The 19,652-nt window shown below is 34.6% G+C and overlaps 1 protein-coding gene across 3 annotated transcripts; it reads right to left on the bottom strand.

The window, feature by feature from the left end:
- Positions 1–1,806: 1,806 nt before the first annotated feature.
- On the bottom strand, positions 1,807–17,762 carry LOC115967574 (isocitrate dehydrogenase [NAD] regulatory subunit 1, mitochondrial). 3 transcript variants are annotated; one of them, XM_031086694.1, is made up of 5 exons: positions 17,244–17,762; positions 5,687–5,956; positions 3,955–4,194; positions 2,568–2,646; positions 1,807–2,307 (listed from the first exon to the last, which is right to left on the bottom strand). In XM_031086694.1, exons 1-5 carry the CDS (start codon positions 17,478–17,480, stop codon positions 2,033–2,035), a joined length of 1,101 nt encoding a protein of 366 aa, XP_030942554.1. In that variant the 5' UTR covers positions 17,481–17,762; the 3' UTR covers positions 1,807–2,032. The 3 variants fall into 3 exon arrangements, with proteins under 3 accessions (XP_030942554.1, XP_030942555.1, XP_030942553.1); XM_031086695.1 differs by lacking the exons at positions 1,807–2,307; positions 2,568–2,646; positions 3,955–4,194; positions 5,687–5,956 and adding exons at positions 13,131–13,704; positions 13,964–14,042; positions 15,343–15,570 and having other exon boundaries at positions 16,974–17,746; XM_031086693.1 differs by lacking the exons at positions 1,807–2,307; positions 2,568–2,646; positions 3,955–4,194; positions 5,687–5,956 and adding exons at positions 13,131–13,704; positions 13,964–14,042; positions 15,343–15,582 and having other exon boundaries at positions 16,974–17,744.
- Positions 17,763–19,652: the final 1,890 nt, after the last annotated feature.

Genomic DNA, 19,652 nt, shown 5'->3' with positions numbered 1-19,652 from the left:
ATGCATCCGATGCATGTATTACCCCCTTCACATTGGGGTGAGGCGATATATGCACCTGATACAAGGTCTAATACCACATCTTCTTCAACCCTTAACGAAAACAGAAATAAGAACTTTGTTTAACCACTAAACCATATAATTACAATATAATTATCCTAAATCCATAGGTATTTCATAGGAAAAAAAATGCTAAAACCATAACATATTACACTAGTTTTGCTACAACTCACCACATATCATTACAATATAATTATCTTAAATCCATAGGAAAGAAAATTACTAGAACCATATATGATTTTTATTTTTTTATTCTCATATTTTTACTATTTTATGGTGATAACCATGTGATATAACAAACAATAATATGCTTATTTTTTGTCCATTCGTGATTTGTAATATTATATATATATATATATATATATATTGTAATATTAACATATTTTGAAGTTTTTCTTTGAGGGTTCTTTTGGTTGGAGGGGTGGAAAAGTGAGAATAGAAAAATATAAGAGAATGGAAAAGTGGGAGGATAGAAAATATCTTAATTTCTCTCATTTTTGTTTGGTTGGGAGTAGAAAAGTGGAAGGATAGAAAAAATGAATTTGCATAAATTTACTCATATACCCTAGTTAAAAAATGATAGTCAAATAAAACAAAAAAGTGATAAAAAAAAATCACCTAATTTATTATAAAAAAAAAATCATGTCGCAAAAAAAAAAAACAAAATAAAACAAATATGATACCCATAGCCCAGGAAATCCCAAAAAAAGGAAGAAGAAGAAGAAGAAGAAGAAGGCAACATCTAGGAAAGGAAGAGGGAAAAAAAATTTGGGAGAGACAACGTGACCAAGAAAGGAAAAGAAAAAAAAAATGGCAGAAGCAACGTGCCAGGAAAGGAAAAGAAAAAAATAAAAATAAAAAATTGGTAGAGGCAATGTGCAAGTGCATATGAGCATTTTCGTCTATTAAGCAATCTTATTTTCTCCCTTTAGTTTTCTCTCCATTTTGGAGAGAGAACTTTTTGGTAGGCCCAGAGAGAAAACATCTAGGCCCCACCTTTTATTTTCCTTTCTCTCCACCCAACCAAACACAATCCAAAAAATTTTTCTTTCCATTTTCTCTCCAAAATTTTCCATCCACCTTATTTCACCTCTAAACAAACACACCCTAAGAGTTAGATTTTGGCATCCTTGGTTCGAACTGCAAACCCGGGTTGGGACCGAATTCACCCTCTCGCATTATTTTCAGCCTAAAAAAAATTCCGATACTTCAACCGTCTAGTACTTCTATAGTTCTATTAATCAACAAGGACACCAACAAACACAGCTCATTGAAAAAGGGATAATGTAATAGTAAAACGATCAACTGTAATTCTAAAATGAACCCCTTTAGTTGACCAAATAACAACAAAACCTCCATTTCAAATTTACTTGGGTATTTATAAATTCTCAATAAATTAATTAAGATCAATGCATGATGTTGGTAATAAGAGACGTTCTAACAAGTATTGTCATGGGCCCATTCATTATATAATGATTAATTTTATATTAGTCAACCTATTGGAACCTCCTCCTTTTCTTATGCCTGAGACCGATTGTTATTGTTGAGTTGGTGTCTAAGTGATTCTTCACGATGCACAACTAGCCTCCTTTTTTTTTTTTGGATAATCCACAACTAGCCTCCTATTTATATTAAAGTGAGTGATAGGCCCAAAATTCCCTTTAGCCAAACATCTCAAAATCAACCCTCACAGCCATCAACCTACCAAATGCTGAAATGCACACTTTTCTTTTATTTCAAAGTGAAATATCTTGGGGCGTAAAATTACAGAAGACAAACAAAATTGAGTTAAAACAGACTACATGGCCTTATAGGAAAGGAGAAACAATGTCAACCTTTAATCAAATTGAGAAATTGTATGAAGAAAACTCTCACGCTTTCTGATAGGCAGGATGTTGTATGTGGAACAAACTGTATATATAAATCAAACCATGAGAGGTGATGGCTGAGAAATACGGTGGCGATTCCTAATCAACTAGTCCAGATTAGCAATGACAGCATCAACCACCTCTTGGGTGCTGCTGTCTCCACCAAGGTCTTTTGTTCGGTACTTGCCCTCAGAGATTACACGCTTCACTGCAGTCTCAAGCCGATCAGCAAATGAAGGAAACTGGAGATGCCTAAGCATCATGGCTGATGACAGGAGCAAAGCTACGGGATTTGCCTTCTTTTGTTGTACGATCTTGTCCTTTCCCACGTTTCCTGCTGAAGCACCTTGCTCAAACACAGCATGATCAGCCCCCACATTGCCTGCAGTCACCAATCACCAAATGAGACACAAAAGAAAAAGAGTTCAGAAGAATTTTATCCTTTCATTTTACTTTTTCTTTTTTTTTCTGGTCAAATATGCTTTTATCAGACACCAGTAAGATAAAACATTTAAACAACAGATGGTTATCCTCAGCATCTCTTGAACAGATCCATGCCACAAAAAGGCCAACTTAATATGTTCACATCATGAAACACAAAATTAAAGAAAAAATTAGAACTTGTAAGATCATGATTATTACCTCCTGGCATGACACCAGTGCCTCCAGCAATACCGGCTGCTGTATTTGCCACTAGATTTCCATAAAGATTAGGAGTCACCTGCCGAAAAATAAAAATAAAAATCTCCATCAGTGGCTGGGAAGGCTAAAAGTTTCAACTGGCCAGGTAAAAGTAGAAGACCAAACGCCCAAGGTTTAAAGGACTCCAGAAACATGACTTAGCTAATTACTCAGCAGGCCAAATGGTAATAAGAAATGTGCCCAAAGCCCTTGAAAGGAAGGAAGGAATCAAGAGTTTCACAAAGAACTTGGAATTTAAATCAACAATGAGGGCAAAATGCAAGAGACCATGATTTGAGGAATACAATAAAAGGAGGAACAATGTTTTGATCGCATCAAAACAACAAATCTGAAATCACATAGCTTCAAAAACTAGTCAAGCTAAGCAGATTATTTGGCTACTTGAGCAGAGCACTACAATAAAACACAAGCCAGGTCCAGCTCAAAAATTTTATCATGAAAATCGATTCATTTTTGAGTAAAGATTTCTACCTCTGCTATAGCATATCAGTAAATAAAGCATGCTCCACAATCTAACTGGCTCTAGATCACTTCTTATATATGGTATTCTTTAAATATAAACTATTCACCAGCGGGGTTGAGCCCAGGCTAAACTTCTTTGTGAACATATGCACCTATATGATATTCTCCACAAGCCAAGCCAGATATTGTGCCTGCAACTCAAAAGTTTTTGGTCCTAATACAACTTTTTTTTTTCCTATTGGTCAAGCCAAAAAAAAAAGGATCTGATAAACTTTTCACTTGATGCAGTAGCAGTACAACAACAATAATTATAATAAGCAAGAGGGGAAAAAATTATTGCTTCGAAACATCCAATCCAACACTTCATTGCTCAATCGTGTTCAGATATATATTTTCCACTTTATTGCTATTTCTATTGAATAAGCATTAACAACCCAATATCTATCAGCATCAACATGACAGTCATAAGAATTTGAAGACAAGTACATTGCTATTTCTATTGAATAAGCATTAACAACCCAATATCCATCAGCATCAACTTGACAGCCATAAGAATTCAAAGACAGGGACCATCTCTATATCAACCACAAAAAGACTTGTAACTTGCAACACCATTGGTTACCAAACCAAACTGAATCGTTCAATTCAAGTCAAGCTCATCCCACCCATATATACAACAGTATCTAGTACTTAACAAAACATTGTTCCTCACTCCATTAAAAGAATAGTTCACCAAGAATTTTATCACTTATATAGCAGGAATTTAAGTCTAATAATGACAACTTCTAGATGCATAATATCAAATATCAAGTCATAATAAACAAGTGCTTCCATTAGAACTAAAAAAATTCTCAAGGTTACTTACCATAACATCGAATTGCTCAGGCTTCGAAACAAGTTGCATGCAGCAATTGTCCACAATAACCTCATTGTACTTGATACTTGGATATTTTGTTGCAATCTCCCGACAAGATTCTAAAAACAAACCATCTGCAAGTTTCATAATGTTGGCTTTGTGCACAGCTGTCACCGTTTTTCTGTTGTTCAGATAAGCATACTCAAAGGCATATTTTGCAATACGTTCTGAGCAGAACTTTGTTATCACCTAACAAATCCCAAATTGTAAACAATCCCTTTATAATAATAATACATGATAGATAGATAGATAATTAGAAATTTTAGGAACCAACACTAAAACTCCCCATGCCTTGGGCTAAAATGAATCGGTTTGTTCCAATTGACAAATTCTTCCTTGTGACATGCACATGTTGCATAAGATACAAAATTTAACCTTGTGAATAAGGTACAAGGTTTTATTTCTAATTTTATGGAGGTGACAGAGTACAATTGTGGATAACATTATATAACATAAAAGAATACATGTAATCAACCCTAATTAGTCTAGTTAAAGTCCATAGCCAACCCCATAGTTTGGGGACTAAGGCTTTGTTATCATTGTTTTTTCTCATACGTTTCACATGCATCCGGTGAGTTTTGAACCAACAACCTCACCCTCCACTCGTTCTTATGATAAAAGAAACTGGCACTTGAGCTAAAACTCATTACCTCATTATGATTTCAAATCCAAGAACATGATCATTGTACTACATCTTCTATGAAGCTTAGAAACTTTAAATTTTAAACCCCATTTAAGGCCTAACTAACTCTATGTTTGGGTGCAACGAGAAGGTGGGAGAGGAGAAGAGAGGAGAAAGGAAGGTGAACGGAATGTACCAAATTTCTATATATTTTAACCTCTTTCCTCTATACTCTTTCTCCATCTCCCTCCTCCACTCCAAACATACCCTAAAGTAAAAATGTTGTGTTGAAAGCAAAATACATTTACGTAAAGTTGGAAAATTCATCAATTGGAATGAAAAACATACAAACTATTTGTTTTTATTATTCCAAAACCATAAGGGGGTTCTAATCAAAGGCAAAACTTTGGTACAATTTCTTAGGAGTTCTACCTTGGGTTCCCAATTTAATTTCACCCATGTGGTTACATTATCAATAAGCCGTGCAATTAAATTTAATTGTTGGTAGTGAAGATCACACCGTTGGTACTGCATTCCAATGTAGCAACATCATTGAATATTATAATTAACTGGGCAGCCCAAGGTTTTGTGCATCCAACAGGTTTTGATCCCATAACCTCGCCCTCTGTAAAATTTCAACTAGAGCTCAACGGATTAGAGCCTAAAAGCCATCTCTTTCCATAGAAAGTGCTAAATTAACTAATGACAACTAAATTTAAATGATACTCCAACAAATAACCCATTGTATTTTTATATAAAGATGATAGTGTAACAGATCACACCTTTGTCAATCACAACTTACCATGTGACGACAAGTTGTGACAAATTCGGTATTCCTAGCATTACTCTTTACAACATTATCGATTAGTGCTAGACAGCTGGTGTAGCATTTTTTAATTGTTGTGTAATAAAAAGTAACATCAAAGATGGGGGTCCACATGAAAACAATGCTCTAATCACAACATGACACATAGCAAGATGTAACACTAACTAACAACCATAAAAAGTAAAATTCGATTGTACAAAGTTAAAAATGAAAACAAAACAAAAAAGATGTACCTTGAGGCTTTCAACAACGCCAGGAACAACTTCATGCTCAAGACCCGAGTACTCACCCTCAGTATTCTCTCGAATCACAACAATATCCACATTTTCATGTCTCGTAGGAAGACCAGGAAGGTTGAAACAGTTGACCAACGAAGCATACAAATCCAGCTCTTTCCTCAACTGAACATTGAGCGAGCTGACTCCACCGCCCACCGGTGTCCTAAGCCCACCTTTCAGACACACTTTGTTTTTCTTAATCGACTCGATCACTTCCTGCGGGACCCTGCTCTTTTAAACAATCTAGCCTACAATGATCTAAAAAACTAACAATTTGATTGAGAGTGAAAGTTTTAGAAAGGTGGAAAAACATTCAAGTGCAACAAGATGCTCGCAAAAGTCTTATGGTAAAAACTTAAATAATTAAGAATTTTAAACTGTGAATTTTACATAATTCATGTCGTAGCACCCATGTTCTTTTAAACTCGATCAATGTCTCATTAATGCTTCTACACAAGCATTACATAGATGATAGGACAATGATGTGAATGATGATTTCCTTACATTGCAGAACAAAAGCTGCACATAGCTAAGGCCATTTAGTAATACTTACTATTCAATATTCTATAATGGTAAATCATTGATTCATCATGGCATGTCTATCAAGCAATATATAGTCATTCAAAACATGTTGTGGTGATAGATAAATCAAAATTAAAAGCTTCTAGCAGAAAAGATTGTCTCCGGTGAGAGCTTTTTATTAAGTTGTTTATCACACATCTATTTACAAATTAAACAAATTACCAAAACCTCATCGATGCAGATATAGATCCTTTTAGGTTGACTGACAAATCAATTATGAAGAATGTAGAGACTAATAAAAGTAAGTTGAAATATTTGGTCAATGAGGAAACTTTGCATATCCGCTATAATTACTCATAAAAGTAAGTTTTGCTCAAGCTCCAAATGTTTGAAATTTTGAACATCCACTAACAGCAATTTTATTCTGAAGTTTGTTGCTTTATAAAATCACATTAACAACATCCCAACCATGCTAATGCAAATCATTTTAATAAATTTTATAATTGTTATCCTACTTTAAAATAATAAAAATTTCACAGAAGAGCAGAAAATCGAAAAAAAGAATATAAAAATCAGTTGAACTCTTAAACAGAAAAAGAGCACTTTCTTTGGTTGAAGATTAGTAAACAACCGAAGAAAACCTTCAAGGAAGCTGGATGCTACATCTAGCTATACTAATCATTGTGATTGTGATCTATACATGAGTTCACATATATAATATGTAAAGACAATCAATTCAAAGGAAAGGGAAAAAAGATAAAGCAACAAACAACAAAACTTTAAAATTAAGAAAAAAAGACAAAGAAGTTCAACAATCTTCAATGATGCCCTTGTTGGATTAAGCTGCAGCTAGCAATATACCTATTTAGAATTTAAAATTAAATCAAACAAAGGTATATGACAAACGATAATGCAATAATCGGCAAAACTAAGATTAATAAAAAAAATACAATGAATTACAGGTAATCAAGAGAAAAATAGGAATTAATTTAGATTCATTGACTTACAGAGTATTTTAACCCATTCTCCAATTCCATCTAGATTCCTGCTAATCACTGATCTCCTCACCCCATTCAAAATACTCTTCACTATTAGAGTTACCATGGGGCACATCATTAGGGCTTCCTTCTCCACTAGGTCCAGCCCAATCGTAATCATCACAAATTTTCTTTGCTTTTTTAACATCCAAGTCCTCATAAGGAATGATGCTGGTGTTGCTACTCTAAGCCATAGTTCAGTTGAGACCTTCTATGTCTTTCTTGTATACCATTCGGAACCCACATTTCTTCACCTCTATGCCTGAATCTTTAGTTTCAATTTTAATGCCAATCTGACTCAATTCACTTGCTTCACATTCGTTCAGTAATTTTATGTCCTCCTCCTTGTACAATTGAGGAAGCAAATAACATAGATAAATATGATCTGATAATAAACCCAATGAATAGTAATAACCATCGTCTATTCTAGCAGACATTACTTTTCCATTTGCTATCAACCGACAAGATAGTGAAAATTTGAGATGAGAAGAAGATATAAAGCAAACAGCAGTTCCCATCCACTCATCACACAAATGAGAAGAATGTTCTTTGATATAAGTCAACATTTTTCGTTTGTTTATTTTTTATACAAAAATGATAACTCACGTTATTATGGTTATTATTTATGCAGAAATTTATTTAACTAACGTTAAATCATTACAAAAGCTTCCTCTGTGTTTGTAATTTAACAATCACTGTTGGTATAAGAGGAGAAATTCAGATACTATAAAACAAAAAAGTCAAAACCCAGGAAAAAAAATATGTTCCTCCTCTTTCCCTCTGCTTTCTCATCATCCAAAGAGAAATTGAAACATATAAATAAATATAAAAAGAACGAAAGAAAGAAATAAAACAGAGAATTCACACAAAACATAGCATAAGAGAAGAGATAGGACCTTGAGGATGCGAGCAGGCTTGAACGATTTGGTGGTAGAAAAAACTTTGTGTGTGCTCAGTTTGAGAGAGAGAAAAAAAAAATAGAGAGACAATAAGTGAAGAGAAACACTATTATAGTTCTATGTTGCAGAGTTAAGGAAAGTTGTTGGAAGTTTGTTATTGGAATTGCCTATTCTCACTCCACTCCTAAAGACAGTCAAATACTCCCTCTGTTTCATTTTTTTTTTTTTTTTTTTTGTCTTCTATTTTATTTTGAGATGTCTCACGATAATATCCTATTTTTAAAAATAAAAGTGATTAATTTACTAATATTTTTATTATATTCCTCTTAATTTACTAATTTAATTTTTTAATAAATTTTTTTAAAATAATTTTGAAAACTTATATATTTTTAAAAGATAGACAAGATTTTCTCTTTAAAAATTTAACTTTTTAAATATGACAAAAAAAGGTAAAACGAAGAAAATGCCTCCTAAACAAAATCAAAGTTATTGGCTTTTTCATTCATCCATAGGACCAGGTGTGAATGAAAAAGGACACACCATGTGAATGTGAGTCATCCGCCATTATTATTTATTATCCTCACTTTTGTAAATCTTATTTCAACGTTCAACTATTGTTTTAAGGCGAAAAACACATTTTAGTTCCTATATTTTCAGGCGATTTTTATTTTAGTCCCTAAATTTTATTTTTAGTATTTTTAGTCCCTATCCTGAAAAACGCTTTTTATTTTGGTCCTTGCCGTTACATCAGAAACGGAAATTGCATAGCTGGCAAATGGCATGCACTGTTGGCTTGACGTGGCCATTAAAATAATAATAAAAAATGCCACATCAGCATTTAAATTAAAAAAAATTAATTTATTAATTTTAACTAAATAAAAAAAATTAAAAACAGAATTAAAAACTAAAAATCATATGAATTGAGATCTAAGTGTGTCTTGAACAAGAACAATAAGAACACAAACTCAAATCCAAGAACACAAACCCAGAAATTAAAAAAACAAACAAAAAAAAGAAGAAGGTATTTTTCACTATTTATCCACCTGACACTTCTTCTATTAACTAAAACTAGAACCGGATAATAAAAAAACTCTCCTTCCCCGAAAACTCATCTCTCAAAAACGTTAGTCCCCAAAAACCATCTCCCCTAACACTATTGAAAAAACAATCATTAGTGTAAAAGAAAAACCCAAACTGAAAAACCCTTTTGAACCCATAGCTAACGCATCAATTTCTGGGTTTGGATCGTCGAATCCGTAGATCTCAGTCTCTCTATCCTTCCTCATTCTCAGATCGGAGCTTAGTTTTTTTTTTTTTTTGGTGGAGAACTAAACGGTCCTCACTCTCAGATCAGCATGGAGCTTAGATCAGTGTGGATTGTGAGATATCTCCATTGAGTGAAACGGAAAACAAATTAGTAAGTTGTGGTTTGGGTAAGTGATTGTTCTGATTTGGTATTTGTTGGGTGGTGGATTTCTGGGTTGATCTGAGCGTGACTGGAGCTGGGTGTGTGCTGTGATGTGTGCGTGGGTTTGGATCGGTGGGTTTCTCAGTGGGTTTCTAGGTTGATTTGGGCGTGACCGAAACTGGGTGTGTGCTGTGATGTGTGCGTGGGTTTGGATCGGCGGAGGTTGGAGTGGGTTTGAACTAATGCTTTGATGGGGGTTTTTTTTTTTTTTTTTTTTAATTTCTGGGTTTGTGTTCTTGGATTTGAGCTTGTGTTCTTGTTGTTCTTGTTCAAGACATATTTAGATCTTAATTCATATAATTTTTAGTTTTAAATTCTGTTTTTTAATTTTTTTATTTAATTAAAATTAATAAATTAATTTTTTTAATTTAAATGCTGAGGCATTTTTTATTATTATTTTAATGGCCACATCAGGCCAACAGTGCATGCCGTTTGTCAGCTGTGCAATTTTCGTTACATCAGTAACAGCAGGGACCAAAATAAAAAGCGTTTTTCAGGATAGGGACTAAAAACAGTAAAAATAAAATTTAGGGACTAAAATGGGAATCGCCTGAAAATGTAGGGACTAAAATGTGTTTTTCGCCAAAAATAGCTAGTGGCGCTTGGAAATGCTTAAAGATAATTGAAGCTCCTGTCCCGCAGTACACGTGAATAATTATTCAATAGCCAAATTTATTTTTTTATTTTATTTACTTGATAGCCACATTTTTCGTTTTAGGTTTGGCATGTTATAGGCTTGGAATTTCCATGGGATCTTTGAGAAAATCATTTATCAGACCCATAAATTGCCTTACTCGCTTGGCTTGTCTAGGCCCAAATGTGACTATCCCAAACACAGTTGAGACCCAATTGTACAAGAAGTTTGGCCCAATGACCATGTAAGTGAACATCTTAAATTAGAAAAAGGAAATGTAAGAGCATCCACATCAGCTGGTGGATACTCTTCTATAATACAAAAACTTCTTAATTTTACACATTTTGGCCAAAAAAACTCCCACATCAGCTCATGTAAAACTGTGTAAAATCTTCTAAAAATTTCCATGAGCTACAGTAACCGTGCATATATACACGGTTACTATAGCTTGTCTATACATTATTATAATAATTTCTAATTTCGCTCGTTTTTTTTCTCTCTGTTCTCCATCTGCACAACCAACATCATCATCTGCTTCTTCCTCTGATACACACACTCCCACAGTCAAAATCAAAAATCAACCACAAAAATCAAAAATCAACCACAAAATCAACAACAAAATCACCCAAAGACACCACAAAACCAAACACACCCACAAACGGACACACCAACGGAGACAGAGAGAGTGGATCAGCACTTGTGGCAGATCGGCGTGCTTGGATCGAAGTGCTGGGATCGGCGTTCTTCTCATCGTGCTTGGATCGGAGTTCTTCTCGGCACCGTGCTCCCTACTTGGATCGAAAGTTCAGAAAGTTTGGAATAGAGAGGAGTGAAAATCTTGGAATAGAAAGGAGTTTCAGAGAAGACTCTAGAACAGAGTCTCGTGAGTGGAGAGAGAGGGTTTGAGATAAAATAATAATAAGAAAAGTAAGAAAATGATTATTTAAATAAATAAGATGGTAGAATAGATGAACTGATGTTGGTATTTTGTAAAAATGAATGTGTAAAATAGAAAAAGTAAGTTTTTAGTGTAAAAATGGGTGTGTATAATACACGAACTGATGTGGTTGCTCTAAGGCCCTTCTAACATTTAATTAAAGTTAGGTCCATGGGACGGCAATATACCTCTATCTCTCTCTAACAAAAAGATATACCATGCATCCAATGCATGTATTGCCCCTTTCACATTGAGGTGAGGCAATACATGCACTTGATACAAGGTCTAATACTACATTCTCTTCGACCCTTAACTACATGGTTGAAAACAGAAATAAGAACTTTGTTTATCCACTAAACCATATAATTACAATATAATTATCCTAAATTCATAGGAAAAAAAATGCTAAAACCATAACATATTACACTAGTTTTGCTACAACTCACCACATATCATTACAATATAATTATCTTAAATCCATAGGTATTCCATAGGGACAAAAAAATACTAGAACCATATATGATTTTTATTTTTTTATTCTCATATTTTTACTATTTCATGGTGATAACCATGTGATATAACAAACAATCATATGTTTATTTGTTGTCCATTCGTGATTTGTAATATTAACATATTTTAAAGTTTTTCTTTAAGGGTTCGTTTGGCTGGAGGGGTGGAAAAGTGAGAGGATAGAAAAATAGAAGAGAATGGAAAAGCGGGAGGATATAAAAGATTTTAATTTCTCTCATTTTTGTTTGGTTGGGAGTAGAAAAGTGAAATGATGGAAAAAGTGAGTTTGTATAAATTTACTCATATACCCTAGTTAAAAAATTATGGTCAATTAAAACAAAAAAAAGTGACCAAAAAAAAAAAATAATCATCCAATTTATTAAAAAAAAAAATCATGTCCCCAAAAAAAAAAAAAAAACAAAAAACAAAACAAAACAAATATCATACCCATAGCCCAGGAAATCCAAAAAAAAAAAAAATTTGGGAGAGACAACGTGCCCAGGAAAGGAAAAGAAAAGAAAAATTAGCAGAGGCAACGTGCTAAGAATGGAAAAGAAAAAAAAAAAAAAAATTTGGCAGAGGCAATGTGCAAGTGCATATGAGCATATTCATCCATTAAGCAGCCTCATTTTCTCCTTTTAATTTTCTCTTCATTTTAGGGAGAGAACTTTTTTATGGGCCCGAAGAGAAAACACATGAACCCCACAATTTATTTTCCTTCCTCTCCACTCAACCAAACACACTCCAAAAAAATTTTCCTTCCTATTTTCTCTCCAAAGTTTTCCATTCACCTTATTTCACCTCCAAACAAACACACCCTAAGAGTTGGATTTTGGCATCCCTAGTTCGAATTGCAAACCCAGGTTGGGACCGAATTCACCCTCTCGCATATTTTCAGCCTAAGACTTTAAATAAATAAATAAAAATATCTGATACTTCAACCATCTAGTACTTCTATTTATCAAACAAGGACACCAACAAACACAACTCACTGAAAAAGGGATAATGTAATAGTAAAACGATCAACTGTAATTCTAAAATGAACCCCTTTAGTTGACCAAATAAGAACAAAACCTCCATCCCAAATTTATTTGGTATTTATAAATTCTCAATAAATTAATTAGGATCAATTATATGTATTCCAATGCAAGACGTTGCTAATAAGAGACGTTCTAACAAGCATTGTCATGGGCCCATTCATTATATAATGATTAAATTTTAAATTAGTCAACCTATTCAAACCTCCTCCTTTTCTTAGGCCTGAGACCGGCTGTTATTGTTGAGTTGGGTGTCTAATTGATTCTTCACGATGCACAACTAGCCTCCCATTTATATTAAAGTGAGTGATAGGCCCAAAATTCATCTCAAAATCAACCCTCACAGCCATCAACCTACCAAATGCTGAAATGCACACTTTTCTTTTATTTCAAAGTGAAATATCTTGGCGAGTAAAATTACAGAAGACAAACAAAATTGAGTTAAAACAGACTACATGGCCTTATAGGAAAGGAGAAACAATGTCAACCTTTCATCAAATTGAGAAATTGTATGAAGAAAACTCTCACGCTTTCTGATAAGCAGGATGTTGTATGCAGAACAAACTGTATATATAAATCAAACCATGCGAATGGTTGGGGGGAATCAACATAGGCAGGTGATGGCTGAGAAATATGGTGGCGAGTCCTAATCAACTAGTTCAGATTAGCAATGACAGCATCAACCACCTCTTGGGTGCTGCTGTCTCCACCAAGGTCTTTTGTTCGGTACTTGCCCTCGGAGATTACACGCTTCACTGCAGTCTCAAGCCGATCAGCAAATGAAGGAAACTGGAGATGCCTAAGCATCATGGCTGATGACAGAAGCAAAGCTACGGGATTTGCCTTCTTTTGTTGTACGATCTTGTCCTTTCCCACGTTTCCTGCTGAAGCACCTTGCTCAAACACAGCATGATCAGCCCCCACATTGCCTGCAGTTACCAATCACCAAATGAGACACAAAAGAAAAAGAGTTCAGAAGATTTTTATCCTTTCATTTTACTTTTTCTTTTTTTACTGGTCAAATATGCTTTTATCAGACACCAGTAAGATAAAATATTTAAACAACAGATGGTTATCCTCAGCCTCTCTTGAACAGATCCATGCCACGAAGAGGCCAACTTAATATGTTCACATCATGAAACACAAAATTAAAGAAAAAATTAGAACTTGTAAGATCATGATTATTACCTCCTGGCATGACACCAGTGCCTCCAGCAATACCAGCTGCTGTATTTGCCACTAGATTTCCATAAAGATTAGGAGTCACCTGCCCAAAAAAAAAATCTCCATCAGTGGCTGGGAAGGTCAAAAGTTTCAACTGGCCAGGTAAAAGTAGAAGACCAAACGCCCAAGGTTTAAAGGACTCCAGAAACATGACTTTGCTAATTACTCAGCAGGTCAAACGGTAATAAGAAATGTGCCCAAAGCCCTTGAAAGGAAGGAAGGAATCAAGAGTTTCACAAAGAACTTGGAATTTAAATCAACAATGAGGGCGAAATGCAAGAGACCATGATTTGAGGAATACAGTAAAAGGAGGAACAATGTTTTGATCACATCAAACAACAAATCTGTACTCACATAGCTTCAAAAACTAGTCAAGCTAAGCAGATTATTTGGCTACTTGAGCAGAGCACTACAATAAAACACAAGCCAGGTCCAGCTCAAAAATTTTATCATGAAAATCGATTCATTTTTGAGTAAAGATTTCTACCTCTGCTATAGCATATCTGTAAATAAAGCATGCTCCACAATCTAACTGGCTCTAGATCACTTCTTATATATGGTATTCTTTAAATATAAACTATTCACCAGCGGGGTTGAGCCCAGGCTAAACTTCTTTTGTGAACATATGCACCTATATGATATTCTCCACAAGCCAAGACAGATATTGTGCCTGCAACTCAAAAGGTTTTGGTCCTAATCCAACTTTTTTTTTCTATTGGTCAAGCCAAAAAAAAAAAAGGATCTGATAAACTTTTCACTTGAAGCAGTAGCAGTACAACAACAATAATTATAATAAGCAAGAGGGGAAAAAATTATTGCTTCGAAACATCCAATCCAACACTTCATTGCTCAATCGTGTTCAGATATATTTTTCCACTTCATTGCTATTTCTATTGAAAAAGCATTAACAACCCAATATCTATCAGCATCAACATGACAGTCATAAGAATTTGAAGACAAGTACATTGCTATTTCTATTGAATAAGCATTAACAACCCAATATCCATCAGCATCAACTTGACAGCCATAAGAATTCAAAGACAGGGACCATCTCTATATCAACCACAAAAAGACTTGTAACTTGCAACACCATTGGTTACCAAACCAAACTGAATCGTTCAATTCAAGTCAAGCTCATCCCACCCATATATACAACAGTATCTAGTACTTAACAAAACATTGTTCCTCACTCCATTAAAAGAATAGTTCACCAAGAATTTTATCACTTATATTGCAGGAATTTAAGTCTAATAATGACAACTTCTAGATGCATAATATCAAATATCAAGTCACAATAAACAAGTGCTTCCATTAGAACTAAAAAAATTCTCAAGGTTACTTACCATAACATCGAATTGCTCAGGCTTCGAAACAAGTTGCATGCAGCAATTGTCCACAATAACCTCATTGTACTTGATACTTGGATATTTTGTTGCAATCTCCCGACAAGATTCTAAAAACAAACCATCTGCAAGTTTCATAATGTTGGCTTTGTGCACAGCTGTCACCGTTTTTCTGTTGTTCAGATAAGCATACTCAAAGGCATATTTTGCAATACGTTCTGAGCAGAACTTTGTTATCACCTAACAAATCCCAAATTGTAAACAATCCCTTTATAATAATAATACATTATAGATAGATAGATAATTAGAAATTTTAGGAACCAACACTAAAGCTCCCCATGCCTTGGGCTAAAATGAATCGGTTTGTTCTAATTGACAAATTCTTCCTTGTGACATGCACATGTTGCATAAGATAAAAAATTTAACCTTCTGAATAAGGTACAAGGCTTTATTTCTAATTTTATGGAGGTGACAAAGAGTACAATTGTGGATAACATTATATAACATGAAAGAATACATGTAATCAACCCTAATTAGTCTAGTTAAAGTCCATAGCCAACCCCATAGTTTGGGGACTGAGGCTTTGTTATCATTGTTTTTTCTCATACGTTTCACATGCATCCGGTGAGTTTTGAACCAACAACCTCACCCTCCACTCATTCTTATGATAAAAGAAAGTGGCACTTGAGCCAAAACTCATTACCTCATTATGATTTCAAATCCAAGAACATGATTATTGTACTACATCTTCTATGAAGCTTAGAAACTTTAAATTTTAAACCCCATTTAAGGCCTAACTAACTCTATGTTTGGGTGCAGGGAGAAAGTGGGAGAGGAGAAGGGAGGAGAAAGGAAGGTGAATGGAATGTACTAAATTTCTTTATATTTTAATCTCTTTCCCCTATACTCTTTCTCCATCTCCCTCCTCCACTCCAAACATACCCTAAAGTTAAAATGTTGTGTGGAAAGCAATATACAATTACGTAAAGTTGGAAAATTCATCAATTGGAATGAAAAACATACAAACTATTTGTTTTTATTACTCCAAAACCATAAGGGGGTTCTAATCAAGGGAAAAACTTTGGTACAGTTTCTTAGTAGTTCTACCTTGGGTTCCCCATTTAATTTCACCCATGTGGTTACATTATCAATAAGCCACGCGATTAAATTTAATTGTTGGTAGTGAAGATCACACTGTTGGTACTGCATTCCAATATAGCAACATCATTGAATATTATAATAAAACTGGGCAGCCCAAGGTTTTGTGCATCCAACAGGTTTTGATCCCACAACCTCGCCCTCTGTAAAATTTCAGCTAGAGCTCAACGGATTAGAGCCTAAAAGCCATCTCTTTCCATAGAAAGTGCTAAATTAACTAATGACAACTAAATTTAAATGATACTCCAACAAATAACCCATTGTATTTTTATATAAAGATGATACTCTTTACAACATTATCGATTAGTGCTAGACTGCTAGTGTAGCATTTTTTTAATTGTTGTGTAATAAAAAGTAACATCAATGATGGGGTCCACATGAAAACAATGCTCTAATCATAAAGAGTAAAATTTGATTGTACAACATAGAATTGGAAATTGAAAAGTTGAAAATGAAAACAAAAAAGAATGTACCTTGAGGCTTTCAACAACGCCAGGAACAACTTCATGCTCGAGACCCGAGTACTCACCCTCAGTATTCTCTCGAATCACAACAATATCCACATTTTCGTGCCTCGTAGGAAGCCCAGGAAGGTTGAAACAGTTGACCAACGAAGCATACAAATCCAGCTCTTTCCTCAACTGAACATTGAGCGAGCTGACTCCACCGCCCACCGGTGTCCTAAGCCCACCTTTCAGACACACTTTGTTTTTCTTAATCGACTCGATCACTTCCTGCGGGACCCTGCTCAGGTCCCCGTGTACATCGTACTTCTCGAAGAACACCGGCGCGTGCATGGCCTCCATCACCTGTTCGACCGCGTTTGTCACCAGTGGGCCCACCCCGTCACCGGGGATCAAGGTCACGGCGCGTGGGGCGCCGTCGCCCGGTCGTGGCATGTAGGTGACGGAGCGCGTGAGAGGGAGGCGCGTGGAGGAGGTGAGCTGGTTGAGGAGAGGGATGATCTGTCGACGAGCCATGTGGGTTTTTTTGGGGTTTTGTGCGTGCCTCCTGGGGTGAGGTTAGGATGAGGAGGTAGTGTTGTTGTTTTAGAGAGTGTATGGGTTGAAGAAGAGTTGAGAAGGTGAAGCCATTAGAGGAAAGAAGACGTGATTGATTGAGCGAAAGTGTGTTGACAGAAAACAAAAAGTAAAAAGGGGGATTTTTTGCAGAGATACCCCTTTGTGTGGGCTTTTTGTGTTTTTGATCCCACCTGACTTTTCTGACCCTTTTTGGAGTTTGGATGAAGTCCTAACTTCAGGGTTGATTCTAGTTGCAGGCGTCATCAGTAAAGATCTTATGGGATCTAAAAAAAAAAATCCCGTTAATGTATGCCGTTTAACAACTCTGTTTCTGAAAAAAAAAATTTAGCAAAAATTGAAAAAATTGTTAAAATTTTTTCAATTTCTGATAAAATTATTTTCAAAAATAGTATATTATCATGTGTATATATATATATATATATATATATATCATTTTCTTCTTTTTTTTGAGATAAAAAATGGAGTTTGCTTATGTAATCCTCACCCCACACCTTATGGTATGTTATCATGGGTTGTGTGAACAACAATTTTTTTTTGACAGCTTTTGATAGTAACAACAGTTTTTTTTTTTTTTTTTTTTTTTGCAGTTTTTGACAGCTTTTTTGACAAATTTTTCTCTTTTTTTTTTTTTTTAAGTGAGACACATATAGGAAAATCTTAATAAGCACCACTGTCATGGTGCTTGTTAACATTTTCCTATTATCATTTGGGTTTTTAGGTAAGCTCATGGGTATCACCAATACACCACTGAGCGTGTTACTACTCAACCTCATTATCATGTTTTTTACATTTTAGAAAGTGTGGATCTGTATTAACACTTGAACGAACACTCACAATTTCTTGGCACCTAGTTTGAAATGATATCATTGTCTGTAATTAGGCAATTTATCACATTTGCTTCAGGAAATATGTATATCCTATTTTTCATATTTGTTTCACGAAATATGTATATCTTATTGAGATATTTGATGTATTTGATTTTGTTTGGATTTATTGAAAACTATTAGATTTTTTAAATATCATGGATTAAAATTAGAATAGAATTGAGATTTATATGGGAGGCGATTTTTTTCACGTAATTCCCTTGAATTATGGCATGAGTTGAGCAAAATATATGTCAATCTTTGGTTGACATGATGATAAAATGTAAAATCATCACTTTGTAGCATGAGAATGGGGAGGGCCATGCCGTAGCTTTTGCAGATGATGTAGCAATACTTCTTTCTTGCAATAGAGTTCAAGCGAAAGATATATGTGGGGAGGAGAACATATGGTTTTTAGATTGATTATGTTTTTCCTTCTTACTTCTTAGTTTCATTGCAATTTGATTTGTGATAGTGATATTTGGTAATTGGTTTATATTATTGGCGTAAATGCTCTTTTCGTCCCTACATTTTGGGGTCATTTCTATTTTGGTCCTTACATTTCTATTTTACCACTTTTAGTCCTTAATCCAATTAACGCTTGTTATTTTAGTCCTTTCCGTCACTCAACTAACCAAAAAAGCTGACGTGGCAAACGGAGTGCACTGTTGACACAGTAAATGCTGACGTAGTGAATAAAATAATAATAAAAAAATTATTTATTATTTAATAAATGCCAAATCAGCATAAAATAATAATAAATTCCATCCATGTCAGTTTAGAATTTTAAATTTTAATTGATCAATTTAAAAAATAAAAAACAGAATTAAAAATAAAAAACACATGAATTTGGATCTAACATCCTCTTCATTAAGAACATAGAAGAGCACAACCCAAAAAAAATCATACAAACCCAAAATATCAAACACAAAAAGAACACAAGAAAATCAAACTCAAAAAAATCATAAATGAATATTGTACAAAACAAAATCAATCCACATTTTTTTAGGATTGGATTAGGCAAGAAAAACCAACACACCCTTCTTTTCTTCCCAACTTCAATGGAATATTATCACACACCCACCAACTCAACTCGCCCGATTCACCTCCCTTGACTCACACCCAACTCACCTACTATCACCACCATGCTCAAAGGCAAGCTCAAGCTTCCGCTTCCTGTTCCCGACAAAGCCCGTCGAGCCTTCCCGGACCGCCTTGGCAGCTTGGTCGCTAGATTCAACGGAAA

The sequence above is a fragment of the Quercus lobata genome, chromosome 11 (assembly GCF_001633185.2).
Source record: "Quercus lobata isolate SW786 chromosome 11, ValleyOak3.0 Primary Assembly, whole genome shotgun sequence".
NCBI classification, from domain to species: Eukaryota; Viridiplantae; Streptophyta; class Magnoliopsida; order Fagales; family Fagaceae; genus Quercus; species Quercus lobata.
The sequence above is the reverse complement of the archived record's forward strand: the minus strand, read 5'-3'. Positions and strand labels throughout refer to the sequence as shown.

Bases quoted from the DNA above. Each gene is read 5' to 3' on its own strand.
- LOC115967574 (XM_031086694.1), bottom strand. From the start codon at position 17,480: ATGGCTCGTCGACAGATCATCCCTCTCCTCAACCAGCTCACCTCCTCC. The intron at 2,647-3,954 runs GTAAGTAACCTT...ATTTTTCGGCAG, and splicing joins CTGAGCAATTCGATGTTATG to GTGACTCCTAATCTTTATGG. The intron at 2,308-2,567 runs GTAATAATCATG...TGGTGACTGCAG, and splicing joins CACTGGTGTCATGCCAGGAG to GCAATGTGGGGGCTGATCAT.